We start from the raw sequence: 22,452 nt of genomic DNA on the forward strand, positions 1-22,452 counted from the left end.
TGTTTGTGTTGAAAAGAAGTTTTTAATTTTAACATCCAATGTATCCATCTTTTCTTATGAACAGTCATTTTTGGTCCCAATTTATCAAATCCTTACCTGTCCTAAAGTCTTGAAGGTATTATCTGCGTTATAGTCTTAGATTATCTTCTAATTGCTTTATTATTTTCTCTTTCACACTTTTCACAGTTACATCTACAATCACCCAGAATGGATTTTCATGTGTGGTGGGTGGTAAGGGTCGTTTCTTTTTTAAATCGTCAACTTTTTAAAAAAATTATTTTTATACTTTAAGTTCTGGGATGTATGTGTAGAACATACAGGTTTGTTACATAGGTATACAAGTGCCACGGTGGTTTGCTGCACCCATCAACCCATCATCCACATTAGGTATTTCTCCTGATGCTATCCCTCCCCTAGCCCCTCTCCCCCTGGCAGGCCCCAGTGTGTGATGTTCCCCTCCCTGTGTCATGTGTTCTCATTGTTCAACTCCCACTTATGAGTGAGAACGTGCAGTGTTTGGTTTTCCGTTCCTGTATTAGTCTGCTAAGAATGATGGTTTCCAGCTTCATCCACGTCCCTGCAAAGGACACGAACTCATCCTTCGTTGTGGCTGCATAGTATTCCAAGTTGCATATGTGCCACATTCTCTTTATCCAGTCTATCACCGATGGGCACTTGGGTTGGTTCCAAGTCTTTGCTATTGTGAACAGTGCTGCAATAAACATACATGTGCATGTGTCTTGAATTGACCCAGCATCATTTGTTGAAAAGACTATATTCTGTGTGGATTTCAATTTGAAAATTTTATAGAATAAATATTGTATCTATATTTATAACTATGATTTCTCTTTATGTTTGTAAGGCTTAGCAATTAGGATATGCTATCAATTTATCATTTTAAGGCTGATTTTGTCTTTTTTTAAATGTCAAAGTATTTATTTTACCTCAATTGTTGGAAGAACTCATTGGTTGGAGCAGCTAAACCTAGATCTTTGTGGAGAGATAATGGAAAAAATCTGTAATAGGTGTTTGATTTTCTACTTAAATCTATTCACTGATTACTAATTTGCTCAGTTTATTATCTGGAGTCAATTTTTAGTCATTTATATTTCTCCAGAAAATTATACATTTAAAGGCATGTTTTATTTTTACTAATATAAAGCTACATTTAATATTCTGTTAAATGTGTGAACAATTCTTGTAAATACTGTTTTTCACTTGTAGTTTTGGTATGATTTTTGTTTTCCTATTGTTACGGTCTGTATATTTTATAAAATGAATGTCTTTGATTCTGTTATCTATTGCTGTGAAACAAATTACTCCAACACTTAGTGGCTTAAAACAACAAACATTTAGTATCTCATGCAATTTCTGAGGCAAGGAAATCTAGGGGCAGCTTGGCTGGTTCAACATCTCTCACAAAGTCACAGTCAAGCTTTTCTTCCTGGGCTGCCATTGTCTCAAGGCTTGGCTGGGGCTGGAGAATGCACTGCTAAGCTCACTCACTTGGATACCGACAGAGCTCGATTCCTTGCTAGCTCTTGGCTGGAGGCTACATTTCCTTTCTTTCTTTCTTTGAGACAGAGTCTCCCTCTGTTGCCCAGGCTGGAGGGCAGTGGTGCGATCTCGGCTCACCGCAACCTCCTCCTCCGGGGTTCAAGCAATTCTCCTGCCTCAGCCTCCAGAGTAGCTGGGATGACAGGCGCCCGCCACCACGCCCAGCTAATTGTTTGTATTTTCAGTAGAGACGGGATTTCACCATGTTAGCCAGGATGGTCTTGATTTCCTGACCTCATGATCCGCCCACCTCGGCCTCCCAAAGTGCTGGGATTACATGCGTGAGCCACCGCGCCCGGCTGGAGGCTCCATTTTTTTTTTTTTTTTTTACCGTGCAGCCCTCTCCATAGAACTGTTCACAATATGGCAACTTGCTTTTCACTCCTTTCCCCTTCTCACTCCTCTTTTCCAGCAATAGATCAGAGAGAGAGAGAGAGACAAAGACACAAAGAGACAGAGAGAACAAGAGAGCTCAACGTGGAAATTATACTCTTTCAAAGTCTAATCTCAGAAATGACTTACCATCACTTCCACATCTGCTATTGTTCAAACAGACTAACCCTGGTATAGTGCGTGTGGGAGGAGACTTCACAAGAGTGTGGGTACTCGGAGGCAGGCAGGGTCATTGAGGGTCATCTTGGAGGCTGGTCACCACTGATCCTGGTTATATACATATTTTATATATATATTATATATTTTTTATATATTATATGTATTACATATATTTTGTATATATAATTTATATGTAATATAATATATATAAAATATATATAATTTATATATATAATATATATGTATTTTTTAAGACAGAGTCTCATTCCATCACCCAGGCTGGAGTGCAGGGGCACGATCTCGGCTCATTGCAGCCTCCACCTCCTGGGTTCAAGCGATTCTCCTTCCTTAGCCACTGAAGTAGCTGGGACAACAGGCATGTGCCACCATGCCTGGCTATTTTTTGAATCTTTAGTAGAGATGGGGTTTCACCATGTTGGCCAGGCTGGTCTCAAACTCCTGAGCTCAAGGGATCCACCCGCCTTGGCCTGCGAAACTGCTGGGATTACCGTCGTGAGCCACTGCGCCCAGCCTGGTAATAGTTTTGTTGTGAATTCTATTTTTTTCTGATATTAATATTATTTTCTACTTTTGATTTGTGTATTTACATATATATATGTTTACATGATTTTTATCTTTATATTTTTAAACTTTTAAAATGTCACTATTTGGCTGGGTGTGGTGTCTCAGGCCTGTAATCCCAGCACTTTGAGAGGCCAAGGCAGGTGGATCACTTGAGGTCAGGAGTTCGAGACCAAACTGGCCAACATGGCAAAACCCCGTCTCTACTAAAAATGCAAAAAAACAAAGACAAAAAAAAACAAAAAAAAACAAAAAAACAATTAGGGCATCGTGGCACATGCCTGTAATCCCAGCTACTTGGGAGGCGGAGGCAGGAGAATCTCTTTAACCCAGGAAGCGGAGGTTGTGGTGAGCCAAGATCACATCACCACACTCCAGCCTGGGCAACAGAGTGAGTCTCCATCTCAAAATATATATATATGTATTTTTTTTTAAATTAAAATGCCACTCTATTTTAGCAAATCATGGGTTTTGTTCATTGAATCTGAAAGTCTTCAGTTTTCCATAGAAGAACCGAAAACATTTAAATGTACTGTCCTGATACTTGGCCTTACTTCTTATTCCTCTTATTTTCAAAAACATTGTTGAATTATATTTGTGTCTTTATTAAGATGATGTCCAAACAGGAGTTTAAAATTTCTTCTGTATAATCATGGAACATTCTCTGAACTGGCACATTGTAGACACTCAATAAGTATTTGTTGAATCAGTGATACAGATAGATGGATGGTTGGTTGAAAGAGGAATGATGCCGCTTTGCTAGGGGAGGTGAGTGTAGGACTCCCTCCCTCAAAGTAGTCTGTTAAACAGGGAAGTGGCTGCTTGGTTATCTCAACAAGTATTCACTCCATATTTTGAGCTAGACATAATCATTGAAAGAGAGCTAGAATGCCTTCCTATTGACTTCCTGGTCTGCTGGGAAATTTTGCTTCCTTCTCCCCCAGCCATCCAATTTTTCAAGAAAAATTTTCTGTTTGCCAGCTTATTTCCCCAACTCCCCTACTCTTTTGCCTTTCCTACCCTCTAAAGAGAGTCTAGGTCTCACAGGTGATCTTTTGTAGCTCTGTGATGCCTAATAATAGAACGGAAAAGGAGATGGGGAAGAACTGACAGAAAGACTAAAGAAAGGAATTAACTAGCGAGTGTAAATGGAGCTGCCTAAGGATGCAATGCAGGGGAAAAAAATAAAAATAAAAATAACACACACAAAAAATGGATGGGGACTACATGCTGAAGGGACTCAAGTCAAGAGGGAGAATTTGGGCTGCGAGTCAGCCAATGAGAGATTCCAAAAGGAATAGAAAGTGCTGAGAAGACAAAAGCACATGTAGCCTGATAAGGGCATGGTGACCAGGAGCTCAGGTCCCTCAGAAATGAGTGTCTAGTTCATGCCATCAGGTAAGCTACTAAGACTAGCAGAGCTGCAGCCTGATATAGGAGGAATCCAGATGGATAATGGAGGAAGGAGATGATGAGTATCAGTTGCAGCCCTGGGACTGGTGCAGAAGCAGGGGTGGAGTTCCTCCTATTAACTTCCCCTATTGTAGATTTCACTGGGAAGAGATGCCTCTTGGTACAGTGGAGGAACTGCTCCTTGAATGTATTCAAGTGGCACATTTGGCTCCTTGAAGTGGATCCAAGTGGCACATGGGATAGATGGTGGTAGAAACAGAGATGTGCATCTCAGAAGGACATGTTGTCCTTCTGCCAGTTATAGTTCTGCCAGTAGATAGCCTCTAGGGCTCAGCCCCTTCAGGGATTCTTTTAGCTGCAGAGGTGCAGCTTAAACAGGTGGCCTTAAGGTGGCCCTTAACAAGTGGCCTTAAACAGGTGGCCTGAAAAAGGTGGCCTTAGCTAAGGCCACCACCCCCATCCCCTCAAAGGTTGGCATGCAGTGACTGATGGAGGGCCATGTTCACCCTAAGTGAGGCAACTCCAGCAGGCACCTACAGCTTCCTGTGGAGTTGGCTAAGGCAATCAGGTCTGCATCACAACCTGACTTCTCCCTCTGCTCAATTGTTTTCCCCTTCTTTTCACAGCTGTTGGTCCCAAGGGATACCCTAGAAATATACTAAACGCTAAACATTGTTTCAGGTCTGCTGTTGGACAACTCAACCCATGGCAGTGCTCTGTAAGACTACGGAGATTTTGTGGGATTAAAACTAGTAGAGGGTATGAAAGCCTTTTTTTTTTTTTTTTTTTTTTTGGCAGATGCAGTATTCTGAGAAATGGATTAACATGATTTAAAATGGTGGCCAAGAAATATGATTCTTCTTATTTCATTGGAAGGCCTGGAAGTGTAAGAGGCTAAAATATAAAAATCTGTTTGTATTGACTTATTTTTCTCCTGTTATGGCTTGTACTTTGCTGATCCTTTGCATTTTAAATAATTTTTGTTAGGATGTTAGACATTGTAAATATTTTATTGAAAGTCTAGATTTGGGGCTGGGTGTGGTAACTCATGCCTGTAATCCCAGCACTTTGGGAGGCGGAGGCGGGCAGATCACGAGGTCAGGAGATCGAGACCATCCTGGCTAACACGGTGAAACCCCGTCTCTACCAAAGATATATGAAATTAGATCTTAGGCATCGCGTCATAGAGGAACTACGTCTTCCAGAACCCTCGCGCCCTGCGTCGTGCTGGCACTTTTACCGGCCGGGCCTTAGAGCGGAGCCTGTAGCCGGGCGCCATCTTTGACGCTGGCAGTCTTGGTTTTCTGCTAGTGCTGCTGCTGCTCGGAGGACGACGGACGGCAGCGGCCAAGCAAGAAGAAAGACGTAGCAGCAAGCGGGAGTCGGGGATAGTGTCATCGGTTCGGGTCCCACGACTTTGGAGCTTGTCTCAAACTCCACATACAGAAAGCCACCGACCTTATTCCGGTATCCTACACCCATTCCCCACCCTCATTACACTCCCACCCCTGGCCCTCAGCGTGGGAGTCAAGAGCAACAGGGACACTTCCGTACTCCTTGTAGGATTGGTGAAACCGTAATGAAGAACACCCCTGAACTCCCATAATCGGTGCGGATTCCTGTGGGGAAGGCCTATAGTGTTGACATCTTCCAGGCCTTGATTCTGGACCTTGAGAAGGAGGCTGTGGAACTAGAGATAGCGATGCTTTTTAGGATTTGGGGATATTCCCTGCCCAAAAAATTCCTGGAAAATTGACTAGTATTAAGTGTGAAGAAATCTTGAAGACCAGAAATTGGATCTTACTGAAAAACTGATGTTTTTTTTGTTTTTCAGATTATATTGTTCAGCTATGGAAGATGGATTTTTTTTCATGATCCTTTGACTCTCAAGTTCATCTTTAAATGAACTCTTTTTTTTGTTTTTTTTCTTTGTTTGTTTTGTTTTGTTTTTGAGGAGATAACTAACCCTAGCTGTCTCCAGTCTGACAAAGGTTATTTGAATGGACTTAATCTCCCAGTAGTTGGGAGATGTTTTAAAAACACATGCTGTGTTTGAATTGTGGCTGAGAGGTTTTCTTGGCAATGTGAGGAGGAAAATTTTTTCTGCCTCATTATTATTAATTCATGGATTGAGTGTTGGTTCGACCTACAGGCGTAATAGATTGGAACTCAGTGAAGACACAGACGTTCCTGTTGAGAGCAACCAGCTAATGATTACAGTTTAAAGACAATTTCTGTGATCAAGTTGTCATTTGGAAGATTAAACCCATTTCACGAGGACTTGGAGCCTTGTCCTTGCTTTGAGGAAGCAGTGGCTTGTTTCAAGAAGCCACTTCTGATCTAAGAATCTACCCAGCATGCCTAATCAAGGAGAAGACTGCTATTTTTTTTTCTATTCTACATGTACCAAAGGTGACAGCTGCCCATTCCGTCACTGTGAAGCTGCACTAGGAAATGAAACTGTTTGCACATTATGGCGAGAAGGGCGCTGTTTTCGACGGGTGTGCAGGTTTCGGCACATGGAGATTGATAAAAAACGCAGTGAAGTTCCTTGTTATTGGGAAAATCAGCCAACAGGATGTCAAAAATTAAACTGCGCTTTCCATCACAATAGAGGACGATATGTTGATGGCCTTTTCCTACCTCCGAGCACAACTGTGCCTGAGTCACCAGAAGAGGAAGTGAAGGCTAGCCAACTTTCAGTTCAGCAGAACAAATTGTCTGTCCAGTCCAATCCTTCCCCTCAGCTGCGGAGCGTTATGAAAGTAGAAAGTTCCGAAAATGTTCCTAGCCCCAAGCATCCACCAGTTGTAATTAATGCTGCAGATGATGATGAAGATGATGATGATCAGTTTCCTGATGAAACCAAAACACCTACCCTGCAACCAACTCCTGAAGTTCACAATGGATTACGAGTGACTTCTGTCCGGAGACCTGCAGTCAATATAAAGCAAGGTGAATGTTTGCATTTTGGAATAAAAACTCTTGAGGAAATTAAGTCAGAGAAAATGAAGGAAAAATCTAAGAAGCAAGGTGAGGGTTCTTCAGGAGTTTCCAGTCTTTTGCTCCACCCTGAGCCTGTTCCAGGTCCTGAAAAAGAAAATGTCAGGACTGTGGTGAAGACAGTAACTCTCTCCACCAAACAAGGAGAAGAACCCTTGGTTAGATTGGGTCTTACTGAGAGACTGGGGAAACGAAAATTTTCGGCAGGCGCTGACAGTGATCCTCCATTAAAGCGTAGCCTGGCACAGAGGCTAGGGAAGAAAGTTGAAGCTCCGGAAACTAACACTGACGAAACACCAAAGACAGCTCAAGTTTCCAAGTCTCTTAAGGAGCGATTAGGCATGTCAGCTGATCCAAATAATGAGGACGCAACAGATAAAGTTAATAAAGTTGGTGAGATCCATGTGAAGACATTAGAAGAAATGCTTCTTGAAAGAGCCAGTCAGAAACATGGGGAATCGCAAACTAAACTCAAGACAGAAGGACCTTCAAAAACTGATGATTCTACTTCAGGAGCAAGAAGCTCCTCCACTCTCCGTATCAAAACCTTCTCTGAGGTCCTGGCTGAAGAAGAACATAGGCAGCAGGAAGCAGAGAGACAAAAAAGCAAAAAGGATACAACTTGCATGAAGCTAAAGACTGATAGTGAAATTAAAAAAACAGTAGTTTTGCCACCCATTGTTGCCAGCAAAGGACAATCAGAGGAGCCTGCAGGTAAAACAAAGTCCATGCAGGAGGTGCACATGAAGACGCTGGAAGAAATTAAACTGGAGAAGGCACTGAGGGTGCAGCAGAGCTCTGAGAGCAGCACCAGCTCCCCGTCTCAACATGAGGCCACTCCGGGGGCAAGGTTGCTGCTGCGAGTCACCCAAAGAACATGGAGGAAAGAAGAGAAGATACTTCAGGAAGGAAATGAAGTTGATTTTCAGAGCCGTATTAGAATGGAAGCTACAGAGGCTTCAGTTGAGACCACAGGAGTTGACATCAGTAAAATTCAAGTCAAGAGATGTGCGACCATGAGAGAGATGCGCATGCGGAAACAGCAGGAGAGGGAAAAATCAGTCTCGACACCTCTTCAGGGAGATGTAGCCTCTTGCAATACCCGAGTGGCAGAGAAACCAGTGCTCACTGCTGTGCCAGGAATCACATGGCACCTGACCAAGCAGCTTCCCACAAAGTCATCCCAGAAGGTGGAGGTAGAAACCTCAGGGATTGCAGACTCATTCTTGAATGTGAAATGGGCAGCACAGACCTTGGAAAAAAGGGGTGAAGCTAAACCCAAAGTGAACGTGAAGCAATCTGTGGTTAAAGTTGTGTCATCCCCCAAATTGGCCCCAAAACGTAAGGCAGTGGAGATGCACCTTGCTGTCACTGCCGCTGTGAAGCCACTCAGCTCCAGCAGCGTCCTACAGGAACCCCCAGCCAAAAAGGCAGCTGTGGATGCTGTTGTCCTGCTTGTCTCTGAGGACAAATCAGTCACTGTGCCTGAAGCAGAAAATCCTAGAGACAGTCTTTTTTTCTTTTTCTTTTTCTTTTTCTTTTTTTTTTCTTTCTTTCTTTTTTTTTTAATATACTGTAAGTTTTAGGGTACACGTGCACATTGTGCAGGTTAGTTACATCTGTATACATGTGCCATGCTGGTGCGCTGCACCCACTAACTCGTCATCTAGCAGTAGGTATATCTCCCAGTGCTATCCCTCCCCCCTCCCCCCACCCCACCACAGTCCCCAGAGTGTGATATTCCCCTTCCTGTGTCCATGTGATCTCATTGCTCAATTCCCACCTATGAGTGAGAATATGCGGTGTTTGGTTAGAGACAGTCTTGTGCTGCCTCCAACCCAGTCCTCTTCAGATTCCTCACCCCCGGAGGCGTCTGGCCCTTCCTCACCCCAAATGAGCATGAAAACTCGCCGACTCAGCTCTGCCTCAACAGGAAAGCCCCCACTCTCTGTGGAGGATGATTTTGAGAAACTAACGTGGGAGATTTCAGGAGGCAAATGGGAAGCTGAGGTTGACCTGGATCCTGGGAAAGATGAAGATGACCTTCCGCTTGAGCTATGAGAAATGATTGATAGCTGAAGGTGGTAGTGAGGACACTTTAAAAAAAAAAAAAACCGCCAAAAAACTGGACTTAGTTTCATCTATTGTAACATTTACCTGAGACGATCATTTCTTTAGTCTAGAATTTGCCCCAAATCAGAAGTATACCTCTGAATTATCTGTATGTGTCCTGGATTCCTTGGGGTCAGATTTTTAAAGTTACTTTATAACCATTTTGTCCATTTGATGCCATTGTTTATCATCTTTTGAGAAAAAAGTTCTGTCATACCCTTCTCTCCACAAAAAAGAGACTGAGAGGGAGATCAAGTGAAAGGGTGTAAGCAAACTTAATGACTCCTTGAGGTGTTTGTCAGTTTTGGCTTTTTTCTCCTTTGTTGTATTCTTTATGTATTGTCTTGATGTACTTAATATTACCTGAGTTTGAAATGGATGAAGACAGCTGCTACCATTAAGGACCAAATTTTATGCTACCACTAAACAAAAATACCCACTCAGTCTGCGTTAAATTGTATGTCTTTGTAAAGGTATTTAGAGATTCAACTAAGCTTTAAAGAGGGCTGAGCAGCTCAGGAAGCCTGTAATGTGGGCATAACTCTTTGGACCTGATCTTGATGCTTCTGCTGCTCTGTTGGCCTCTGAAGAGCAATATCTAATTTATTATTACTGTAATTTTTTAAAAGGCTTTAAAGTGCCTCAGGGGTCCCCTGAAACTAATTTTCTATTTCTGGGATTCCCTGGATTCATTATATGAGATGGTGACATGATTAGAGGAATTCTTTTTTCGTATGAAAATTGTCCCTTTTCTTCTTCAGTACTTGCCTCCTTGCTGGCATTGAATTAACACAGGGACAAAATTTGGTTAATTTTTTATTTCTAATTCTCCCAACAAACCCCTGTTGCCCAGTATTTATGTGGTGGCCTTTAACCACCTGAGGGAAAAAATGAGCTTATTCAAGCTGCCAATATTTATCTATGGGCTGTAGCAGTACACCGAATTGTACTGTGCCAGGGATATTGAGATGCTCTGGGGGTGTATTGTATACCTGCCAGTTTTCTTCATTTCTGAATTGAGTTTTCTTTTCTTGATGTTGGTTTCCTTCATATCACCTCAAGGTTTAGATTTGTGAAGGAATAAGCATGACGGAAATAATAGTCTTGAAAGGAGATATGTTGTATATAATCAGAAGGAAGAGGAAGGAAGGATTTACCCATTTTGATATTTTGCTGTAGGTGGCCAGTTTTGTTTCTCATAGGGAAATCTGACCCACCTGTCATGTTGGCTCCTAAGGAACTGCTGTTGTAAGCGGCTCATCAAGAGTTGAACTTCACGTAGCCTTGTTGGGAATATGGAAAAGGAAGAAAGCCACAGGACTGCCCATTCAGTCTTGTTAAGATTGGGATGATTCTGCACAAGCAAAAATGACTTGAAATTTATGTATCGACACACCTCTAGCAATCCATCTTCAGCTGACTGAATGTTGTATGATAGCCCTTCTCCAAAGCAGGGGTAGAATGTTCAGGTTTCACCACGGATTTTCTACTTATTTCGCTTTTGGAATCAGCTTACAGATTCCAGGTCCCTTTTGTATATATTCTTTATTCTTTTGCTCTTTTAAAAAATAAACTTGTATTAGTCAATGTTTCGTGTTCCGCATTATTTGAACCATTTGCCCTTACAGAAAGAGAAATACTTGTTTGTGTTTTAAATACAACCGATGTAGGAAAAAAAAAAAAAAAAAGAAAGAAAGAAAGAAATTAGCCAGGCGTGGTGGTGGGTGCCTGTAGTCCCAGCTACTTGGGAGGCTGAGGCAGGAGAATGGCGTGAACCTGGGAGGCGGAGGTTGCAGTGAGCTGAGATCGTGCCACTGCACTCCAGCCTGGGCAGCAGAGCAAGAGTCCGTCTCAAAAAAAAAAAAAAAAAAAAAAAAAAGAAAGTCTAGATTTTGTAGTCTTCCTCTGGAAAGCCGAATTTTGTTTTGCCGGGGAGTTCAGTTACTTACCATTCAACCTGATCCTTTTTAAGTGTATTTTTAAGTTTGGGAGTATGCGTCTAGAGTAAGTTTTTCTTTAGGGCTAATTTAATTATCCTTTTGAAGCACGCCTCTTCAGGAGGCTCGAGGAAATATTCAGGGTGGTCAGCAATGCCTCCATTCTGGCTGGCTGCAACTCAACCCCCAGCTCACAAATCCCAGTAGCTGTTTTTGCCTGGCCTCATAGAGTTTCATTTCATGCATATGTAGCCTAATATTCAATGAAGGACTCAGGATAGCTGCCTGTATAGATTTCTGGAGTTCTTTCTCTCTGTGCCTCACATTTCAGCTCTTTTAGCTCCTTTAACTCTGATCTCTGTCTATTAAATTCAGTAAGTTGGATCTGCCTTGTCATGGTTCCTCCTCTCTTACTGCAGTCTTGGAAGTGCCTACATCCAGAAAGCCATGTTGGTTATAGGGCTTACCTCATTTCTTTTCCTGTTCTGAAGACTCACACTTCTGTGCTGTGTCTGTTTTCTAACGTCTGAAAACAGCTGTCTCATGTATTTTGTCCAATTTCCTAGCCGTTTACGGCAGAGAGACAGATTTGGTACCAGTTATTCTATCACATTGAGAAGTGACAGTCCCTAAACTTGCTCTAAACATGTTTAGATTTAATGTGAACAACTAATGTTTCCATTTTCAGTTTCTCTTAGCAGTTTTCACGAGCTTCAATCCGTTAATTCTCAAATACATCCATAAATCACTTGGAATATCTTAATGCATTGTATGAAAGATAATTCCTCCTCTGTACCCATCAGCAGCACTCGTCCTTTAAATTGTGGGATATGTTTTTCTGAGACTGTGGCTTTAGCGTGTACGAGAACAATTCAGTTGTTATCCCCTCATTTTGGGGAGTAAAAATCATAAGAACGAGGAGCATTATAGTATCTCATCTTGTCCAACAAAAACCTAGGTAACTTTGGAAGTTTTCTTCTCTCTCCCCCACTCTCCCACTTCTATGTGTGTATAAGTGTGTTTATTGAATAAAGAGCCTTTTATTTTTATTTATTTATTTATTTGAGATGATGTCTCACTGTCATCCAGGCTGGAGTGCAGTGGTGTGATCTCAGCTCACTGCAGCCTCCACCTCCCGGGTTCAAGCGATTCTTCTGCCTCAGCCTCCCTAGCAGTTGGGACAGACTACAGGCACATCCCACCACGCCCAGCTAATTTTTTGTGTTTTTATTAGAGACAGGGTTTCACTTGTTGGCCAGGCTGGTCTTGAACTCCTGACCTCAGGTGATCCACCTGCCTTGGCCTCCCAAAGTGCTAGAATTACAGGCGTGAGCCACTGCCTCAGGCTGAATAAAGAGCCTTTTAGATAATGTCTTGCCTGACAAGTTTAAAACAACTTTCTTACCAGATATGCCATAATAAAAATCTCCAAGAAATTTTCCTTAGGCTACATCTCAATGGGCCATTTACTACTATATCAATAAACTTTATTACATAATAAGATCTTGGTGTTTATCAGAAAGGGATTTGAGCCAGGGTGTTTTAAGTTGATTAGTATCTTGAGTGAGAAAGATCTCTGTTTTCATTAGCCTTCTCAGAAAAAATTCCCCCTATTTATCAGGAATGCAAATGTTTCAGATTGAAGTGGGTACCCAGACATAGCTCAACATTGCACAAACAGGTGCCAAGGGGAATCTGTTTCCTTTTCTATCTAACTCCAACTCCTTTGAATTTTTTTGACAGGTACTTAGAAAAACTGGGATTGACAAAGTGATACAGTTTGAGTTATATGTTGCCATAGAAAGAGGCAAGTTGGCAAATATTTTGGTAAATCATTTCAAGATAGCTTTGAGGAGGTCCTCAAAGCTTAGTATTATACATAGAGCAAGAGGATTATATGAAGTATGAAGAGAAAATTTCTTCTGATTTTCTAAGGAAGATATTGTTTAAGATCCAAGACTAGAAAACCAGTTGAATAATGTAATAGTAGTGCTTGGGCGAATCAAACCTTTTGGTGTGTTAAGTTTAAATTCTCAGGAGGATCGGGAAATCCATGGAACCAGATGGCTCCTAATTGTTTACAAGGAGAAAAAAGTCATGCAGAGGTTGAGAATTGCATGGTATTAAAACCTATAGGGTTAAAAAAATTAGAAAAAAACTAGTGTGGAGTTTGGAGTATTTCAACTGGTAATCAAATACAGAATGTTATGAGATAGCTGATGAGATATTATTTCGCTAGATTTCCTCAAATAAATAAAGGCTGTTGATGGTTCCATCAAGACGGTTTTGCGTGTAGGGAAATAATTAGCATGTGTTTTATTTCCGTTAACATATGTTCGTAATTGCACCCATACACTTCCTTAGAAGGGGAAAGTTTGCAGGCCTCTGAAATGACCATTGTACTTCCATAGCAGAATTCAAAACCAACACTATAGAAAGCATCTATAGCTGCCTTAAAGAAAAAAATTGGTGAATCAGCCAAGGGTGACGGGAAACATGGGGCCTGGTAGACTTGTCATATCTTGTTACAAATGTTCTCAAAAAAGCATTATTCATGTGCCTCTGGTTCCTACGACTAGATATCAGATATCACCAAGTCTCTGTCACTGAGGAGCTTATAGCTTAAAAGGGGGACTTTTAAATAAGTAAGCACACTAGTAGACATTAATCAGCTCACCAACCCCAAAATATTGGAGCATTAGGAAGAACTGAATTCGAATCTTTGCTCTGGTACTTAAAGTGTGATTATGGGAATGTGTTTTAATTTTAATGAACATCAGTTCCCATCTCAGTTAATAGCAACCAAGCTTCCCGGTAAAAATTCTATGGTTATCCTTTATGTATCTTTCCCCTTGCCTCTTACTGCCAATTTAGCAGCACGTCCAATTGATCCTACTTTCAAACAGACGTGACTACTTCTCTCCCTTTCACAGTGACATCCAAGGCCTCAACATCTATTGCCTAGACAATTGGCCTCCAGTCTACTTCTACTTTTGTCTTCCTCCCCTTGATCCCTGTTCAATTTTTCTTGGTTGAATAGCCATATTGATCCTTTCAGGATGCATTGGATCACAATACTATCTTGCTCTAACCCCTTCAGGTCCCTCCCATTGCACTGGACTATACAAACTCTTGGCTGGGCATGGTGGCTCATGCCTGTGATCCCAGCACTTTGAGAGGCCAAGGTAGACAGATCACTTGAGGTCAGGAGTTTGAGACCAGGCTGGCCAACATGGTGAAACCTCAACTCTACTAAAAATATAAAAATTAGTCAGGCAAGGTGGCATGTGCCTGTAATCCCAGCTACTCGGGAGGCTGAGGCAGGAGAATTGCTTGAACCCAGGAGGCAGAGGTTGCAGTGAGCCGAGATCATGACACTGCACTCCAGCCTGGGTGATGGAGTGAGACTCTGTCTAAATCTATCTATCTATCTATCTATCTATCTATCTATCTATCTATCTATCTATAGATATATCTGGGATTAGTGGTGACCAGCTTCCAAGATGACCCTCAATGATCCTGCCTGCCTCCGAGTACCCACACTCTTGTGAAGTTCCCTCCCTCACACACTATGCCAGGGTTAGTCAAAAACAAAAACAAGGAAATAAAAAAACCCAAACTCTTCAGTATGCCCTTCAAGGCTCCACGTGACCTTGCCGTGTCTACCTCTTCTGCCTCATCTGAACCTTAGCTCTTTCCACACCCTTCTCATTCTGCTACGGTCATCTAGTTCTTACTGTTCTATGAGCAGCTCATTTGCTAAGCTCATTTCTTCTCCAAGGAGTGGCTCCATTTCTCGAGCGATTCCCATTTCCACTGGCTGGTTTATCATTATCATATAAGCTCCATGTCTAACTCAAGTGTTACCACTTCAAATGGGTTTTCACCATCCTAGCTAAAATAGCAGCCACTGTCTCTCTTGCTCTGTTTTATATCTTCATGGCAATATTGCCAACTGAAATTTTATTATTATTATTTTAAAATATTATTTATTTCTTACTAGAAGGTTAGTTCTGTAATGACCAACTTTTCCTGTCGTGTTCACTATTGTTTTCCAAGCGCATAATCGATACCCATTAAATATCTGTCAAATGAATACATAATTTTTAATGGGGATGATAAATAAAATATTATTTTTTGAGGAGGGAATAAAAGAACATACGTATATCTATAAATACTACGCTTGATCTTCGCCAAAAGGCCGAGAAGCGATACGTATATCTATAAATACTTAAAAAGTATGAAGTACTACAATATTAATATTCATAGATATATAACTAAAAGGGTTGGATGGTAAACAAAGTACTTGGACATGTTTCTGGTAAGTTTCTCTATGAGCTGGGACATAAGTTTTACATTTAATCCTATTTTCTATGTCAAAGGAGGATAAGTGAGTTTTACCCATTGAACAAATAGACCCATTACTCATATTTCACAATTAGCTGCTTTATGCATATTTGACCAATGTTGCACTTTAAGCAATTACAGATAACACTTAGTCCTGGACTTACAGATGGTTTGACTTATGGATGGGGAACGCAGTAGAATATTGTGTTCCCAATAATGCTGCCTATTTACAAAAGCAGCGTTTCCATCCTTTTCATTAGTTAAAAGTGAATAGTTTTTACTAATTAAATTAATATTTAATATTTAATTTGTGTCAATTAAATATGCACGAATTCTGCACAACCCTCAGCCCCCTTTTGCAGATTCTGATATGACAGTTGAGTATTATTATATGAGTAATGATAACTGTCAGGGCCAATGTTGGAAGCAACCATGTGACCTACTAATACAATATTTATCCTCTGTCCCTTTGATTTTCTGTTTAGTAGGCTCTCCAAATTATCACTCATTATGTATCCCAAAGCAGAAATCAGTGTAGGTAGCATTACTAAACTTAGCGAATAAAAATATGGGATGCCAAGTTAAATGTGAATTTCAGAAAAACGAGTGCTTTTCTGGTATAAGTATGTCCTATGCATAAGTATGTAGGGGTACAGTTTTGCTAAAAATTATTTATTGTATATTTGAAATTTATATTTAGCTGGATATCATGTATTTTATCTGGTAAACATATATATAGGATATAGCCAGTGACATAATTCCTGATGCCATCACTGGTCCTTTGGCTCAGACCACGGTATTTCTAATATCAGCGGAGCACAGCTAGATTGTTCAACTGTTGCATCTGTTAAGGTGGTTAGAAGATGGTATTTCATGGAACAAGAATATTTACTATGCCTTCCTTTATCTAAGTGCCTTTAATATGTTTCCTTTTATTTGAATACCTTTGAGTGAGAAATAGACATAAAGGAGAGTTTTCCTATGATGCCTGACTAACTCTGAATACTTCCTGGCACTTGTAAGATAAACTTGGTCATGATAAATTAAGTGATCAGTTATTGCTCCCAAGGTTTCTGTCATCTGGGTTTAGGGTCAGAGGTGGATTTTCTGTGAAGTTAGGAAAACTATAGCTTTAGGGCCGTCACTCGCATAGGTCACTTCCATGGCCCCGTGCCTAATTTTGCATTCTTTTTCTTAAATACAAAACAAAGAGACCTCCCACACTCTATAAGTGCCATGAAAACCTGCATTCTATCCCCTCATCCCCCACCCATGTCTAGGGATAAACAGTCTAGCATGCTAGCTCTAGATAATTGCTGCTTTGGATAATTTCCAGATAAAATGCCCAAATTGACAAGACAAATGTTTTACATGTAAACAAGTTGCACTTACTTATCTTAGGCCCCCAACAACCTGATTCATTTCAGCTATTGGCTTTTTCTTTTCTCTATGGTCACAGTTATCACAGTATGCTCTCAGGAACATGGGGGCAGAGCTTCAACGTTAAACAGGTCTTTCTGTTTTCCTTTCCACTGGGAGATACCTAGTTCAATGTTCCTGTAACCAGTTGGAATATATGCCAATCTCAAAGTTAAATTCTGGCTCTTTAGGAGGGAGCTTTCATCTGAAGACCTGGGATCTTCAGATTATCACTGCGTTGTCACTTCCCCTAATTTAACAGCTGCTTGTTTTGCTTTACTCCAGTCCTCAACCCCCAGATGAGGTAGTAGAGATTCCCTACTGTTTCGTGGAACACCAGCAACATGGACACAAAGGCAAACTCCAGCTTTCCTCACACCTCTTAAAGAGCATCTTGAACCCTACAAGTCTAGATGGCCCTGGCCTATTCCCTGGGGGATATTTTTTCCCCATAGGTAGGGCTGGTGAGATATTATGTTGGAGTCACCCGGGGCCTATTCTTGTACCTCTTCTGTCTTTCTTCGGGTACTTTCATTCACTTGGTAATCCCATCTTTTGTCATGGCTCTAAAAACCATCCAAATGTTGACAGCTCCCTAGTTTATATCTGGGAAATTATAGGAGGGTTTAGAGTAAAGAAGTGACCCCATACATGCGTGATTAACACATGCTTAAAGGATCAGCCCCGAATTCTCCCTTGACTCAAAACTTATTCAACTGTCTATCTGGGTGTCCTTTAGGCATCTCAGACATACTGTGATCACAGCTGAGCTCCTGATCTTGCCTCCAGACATGGTCTTTCTGCAGTTTTCCGTATCTCGATAAATGACAACTTCATCTTCCCAGTGTTTCAGGGCAAAAATCTTGGAGTCATTTCTGACTCCTCTGTTATTCTCACGTTAGCTGTTCAAACTATCTAAATAACAGTCTACCTACTAAATACCCTTTGTCTCTACCTTCAGAGTATATCCAGAATCTGATCCCTTCTCAGTATCTTCACAGCAAACACCTGGCCCAGGCCACCTCATCTCCTACGTGGCCTTGTAATTGCCTCCTAACTGGTCTCCCTGCTTCTGTTTTCAGCCAGCTTTAGTCTGTACTCAATGTAGCAGTCAAAGCAGTCTTTTCAATACATAAGTCAGAGCATGTTAGTTATCCTCTGCTCAAAAGCCTCCAAGAGCTTCCCACATTAATAGGAATAAAAGCCCAAGTCCTATAATGGCCTGCAAGGTGGTATCTGATCAGACCCTCTGCAATGACTATTGTCCTTGTCTTCTCAAATTTTATCCACCACCCACTCCCCTCCAGCCTTGCTGACCTTGCTGTTTTTCACAGAAGCCAAACATTTCCCCACTTAGTGCCTTTCCATTGGCTGTTCCATCTGCCTGGGTTGCTCTTCCTTCAGGTGTGTCTATCTGTGTGTGTGTGTGTATGTGCGTGTGTGTGTATACATGCTTACATGCTTCCTTACCTCCTTCAAGTACTTTCTCAAATGTTACCTTCTCAATGATCACCCCATTTAAAATCAAAACCCCCCCTCCACAATTGTTAATCCTTGTTTTGATTTTTCTCCATAGCATTCATTACTTCTAAGAGAGGTTTTTAAAAATTTTTTATTCTGTCTCTTCCAATTAAATATAAGCTCCATGAAATCGGGTTTTTATCTGTTTTCGTTCCTGCTCTATCATTCCTAGCACTCAGAATAGTGCCTGTCACAAGAAATGGAGGGCACTCAACATATATCCATTGAATGCATAAAACAGGATAAGAAAGTCTTAAACATTTGCTTAATGTGTCTTCATCAATCCTTAAAGGTTCAAAAGCACTCAACCCTCTTTCTCTTCTTTGGACTTCCCCTTATGGTATGTGTGTGTGTGTGTGTGTGTGTGTGTGTGTGTGTGTGTGTGTGTGTGTTTTCCAGCTAAAACCTAATATCCTTGAGTTACACCATTAAGAGAGTTGCAGCTAGCTCTTCAGAAATCTTGTATCTACTGAACTCCAAGAACATCATTTATTCAGTACCCAAGGATGGGACATAGCCAATGATGATGATGGGAACATTTTCAGGAACTGTGCTCACTCACATAGATTTTTGTTCATGGAATAAGTTTCTGAAGGTCTGTTTATCAGGGTAAAACTTCAGTCCTGTATCAACTAACAATCCCATACAGAAGGGTCACTGTTTACATTTCTCCAAAGCCTGGTCAAAATAACTTTGACTAATTTGATTAAATTGATTGATAACTCAAAGTAAATCATATCACCAAAACACTTCTCATTCCAATGCTTGATAGTTATGGAATTTGCTGAGACCACCCACTGAATACCCGTTCAAATGAATGGAATCTCACAGAGCACACATAATCATCTCTGACTTTTGTAGCCGTAGGGATACATTAATACCTGTGCCTCATACTTAACTGAAAATCACCAGTTGTCTGCTGAGTAGTTTACTGCATGTCAAATCTGAGGTCCAGTGTAATAGACTGTTTTACTACTTCTATTCAGAATTTTCTAATTCATAGACATTCTAATTTTATTTGTCTTTTTCTCTCAAATACCATGATAGGGTGAAAGTTTGAGCTTTTGTATCTTAATGTTTATTGAACATTAAGATACATAGAGAATACTCTACTATACATAAATGCATACCACTCAATGAATTGTCCTTGGATGAACATTGCTGTAAAACTACTCAAGTTAAAAAATAATATTTCCAGTATCCAGAAGTCTTCTGATGTCTCCTCCCCATCACTACTCCCTTCTTCCTCCCCAATGTAACTGTTACGCTCATTCTAACACTGGAGTTCAGTTGTGTCTCTTTTCCAACTTTCTATAAATGAAATCATCTGTATAAATCTTGCATCTGGCTTCTTTTGCTCCATATTATGTTTGTGAAATTCATCTATATTATTGAATATAATAACTGTGGTTCATTCAGTATTACTGCTTCATAGTATTCCACTTTATGAATTTATCACAATATATTGTTTCTAGCTTTTCATTTTTATAAATCATGTTGCTCTGGGCATTCTTGGAAATATTTTTGGTTACCATGATCCCCTTTCTGTTGAATATACACTTTGGAGTGCAATATCTGTGTCATAGGTATGTACATGTTCAACTTTAGTAGATAATGTAAGCAGTTTTCCTAAATCATTGTCCCAATTTAACTCCCACCAGCAATATAAGAGACATCCTATTGCTACATATCCATGTCAGCAGTTAGGATTATCTCTCTTCTTTATTTTAGTTATTCTCCTTGGTAAATAGTAGTAGTATCTCATTGAGGTTTTAATTTGCATTTCTCTGACTACAAATAAGATTGAAAATATGCAGATATCCTTTTCCTGAAGTGTCCACTCAAGTATTTCCTTCTTTTCTCTATTGCATTATTTATCTAGTTATAGTTAATTTGTAAAAGTTTAAAAATTATTTATCTGGATGCAAGTCTTTTGTTAGTTATGTGTGTGGCAAATATCTTTCCTCACTCTGTGACTTGTTTTTGTAGTCTCTAAATGGTGTTTGTGTTGAAAAGAAGTTTTTAATTTTAACATCCAATGTATCCATCTTTTCTTATGAACAGTCATTTTTGGTCCCAATTTATCAAATCCTTACCTGTCCTAAAGTCTTGAAGGTATTATCTGCGTTATAGTCTTAGATTATCTTCTAATTGCTTTATTATTTTCTCTTTCACACTTTTCACAGTTACATCTACAATCACCCAGAATGGATTTTCATGTGTGGTGGGTGGTAAGGGTCGTTTCTTTTTTAAATCGTCAACTTTTTAAAAAAATTATTTTTATACTTTAAGTTCTGGGATGTATGTGTAGAACATACAGGTTTGTTACATAGGTATACAAGTGCCACGGTGGTTTGCTGCACCCATCAACCCATCATCCACATTAGGTATTTCTCCTGATGCTATCCCTCCCCTAGCCCCTCTCCCCCTGGCAGGCCCCAGTGTGTGATGTTCCCCTCCCTGTGTCATGTGTTCTCATTGTTCAACTCCCACTTATGAGTGAGAACGTGCAGTGTTTGGTTTTCCGTTCCTGTATTAGTCTGCTAAGAATGATGGTTTCCAGCTTCATCCACGTCCCTGCAAAGGACACGAACTCATCCTTCGTTGTGGCTGCATAGTATTCCAAGTTGCATATGTGCCACATTCTCTTTATCCAGTCTATCACCGATGGGCACTTGGGTTGGTTCCAAGTCTTTGCTATTGTGAACAGTGCTGCAATAAACATACATGTGCATGTGTCTTGAATTGACCCAGCATCATTTGTTGAAAAGACTATATTCTGTGTGGATTTCAATTTGAAAATTTTATAGAATAAATATTGTATCTATATTTATAACTATGATTTCTCTTTATGTTTGTAAGGCTTAGCAATTAGGATATGCTATCAATTTATCATTTTAAGGCTGATTTTGTCTTTTTTTAAATGTCAAAGTATTTATTTTACCTCAATTGTTGGAAGAACTCATTGGTTGGAGCAGCTAAACCTAGATCTTTGTGGAGAGATAATGGAAAAAATCTGTAATAGGTGTTTGATTTTCTACTTAAATCTATTCACTGATTACTAATTTGCTCAGTTTATTATCTGGAGTCAATTTTTAGTCATTTATATTTCTCCAGAAAATTATACATTTAAAGGCATGTTTTATTTTTACTAATATAAAGCTACATTTAATATTCTGTTAAATGTGTGAACAATTCTTGTAAATACTGTTTTTCATTTGTAGTTTTGGTATGATTTTTGTTTTCCTATTGTTACGGTCTGTATATTTTATAAAATGAATGTCTTTGATTCTGTTATCTATTGCTGTGAAACAAATTACTCCAACACTTAGTGGCTTAAAACAACAAACATTTAGTATCTCATGCAATTTCTGAGGCAAGGAAATCTAGGGGCAGCTTGGCTGGTTCAACATCTCTCACAAAGTCACAGTCAAGCTTTTCTTCCTGGGCTGCCATTGTCTCAAGGCTTGGCTGGGGCTGGAGAATGCACTGCTAAGCTCACTCACTTGGATACCGACAGAGCTCGATTCCTTGCTAGCTCTTGGCTGGAGGCTACATTTCCTTTCTTTCTTTCTTTGAGACAGAGTCTCCCTCTGTTGCCCAGGCTGGAGGGCAGTGGTGCGATCTCGGCTCACCGCAACCTCCTCCTCCGGGGTTCAAGCAATTCTCCTGCCTCAGCCTCCAGAGTAGCTGGGATGACAGGCGCCCGCCACCACGCCCAGCTAATTGTTTGTATTTTCAGTAGAGACGGGATTTCACCATGTTAGCCAGGATGGTCTTGATTTCCTGACCTCATGATCCGCCCACCTCGGCCTCCCAAAGTGCTGGGATTACATGCGTGAGCCACCGCGCCCGGCTGGAGGCTCCATTTTTTTTTTTTTTTTACCGTGCAGCCCTCTCCATAGAACTGTTCACAATATGGCAACTTGCTTTTCACTCCTTTCCCCTTCTCACTCCTCTTTTCCAGCAATAGATCAGAGAGAGAGAGAGAGACAAAGACACAAAGAGA

At 40.6% G+C, this 22,452-nt stretch overlaps 1 protein-coding gene across 1 annotated transcript; it reads left to right on the top strand.

The window, feature by feature from the left end:
* Positions 1-2,443: 2,443 nt before the first annotated feature.
* LOC129397987 (zinc finger CCCH domain-containing protein 11C-like) lies at positions 2,444-11,809 on the top strand. The gene is made up of 2 exons (XM_063605326.1): positions 2,444-5,571; positions 5,939-11,809. The coding sequence occupies exon 2, from the start codon at positions 6,462-6,464 to the stop codon at positions 8,691-8,693; it is 2,232 nt and encodes a 743-aa protein (XP_063461396.1). The 5' UTR covers positions 2,444-5,571; positions 5,939-6,461; the 3' UTR covers positions 8,694-11,809.
* Positions 11,810-22,452: the final 10,643 nt, after the last annotated feature.

Source organism: Pan paniscus, chromosome 5, assembly GCF_029289425.2.
Source record: "Pan paniscus chromosome 5, NHGRI_mPanPan1-v2.0_pri, whole genome shotgun sequence".
Classification (NCBI taxonomy): Eukaryota; Metazoa; Chordata; class Mammalia; order Primates; family Hominidae; genus Pan; species Pan paniscus.

Bases quoted from the DNA above. Each gene is read 5' to 3' on its own strand.
- LOC129397987 (XM_063605326.1), top strand. From the start codon at position 6,462: ATGCCTAATCAAGGAGAAGACTGCTATTTTTTTTTCTATTCTACATGT.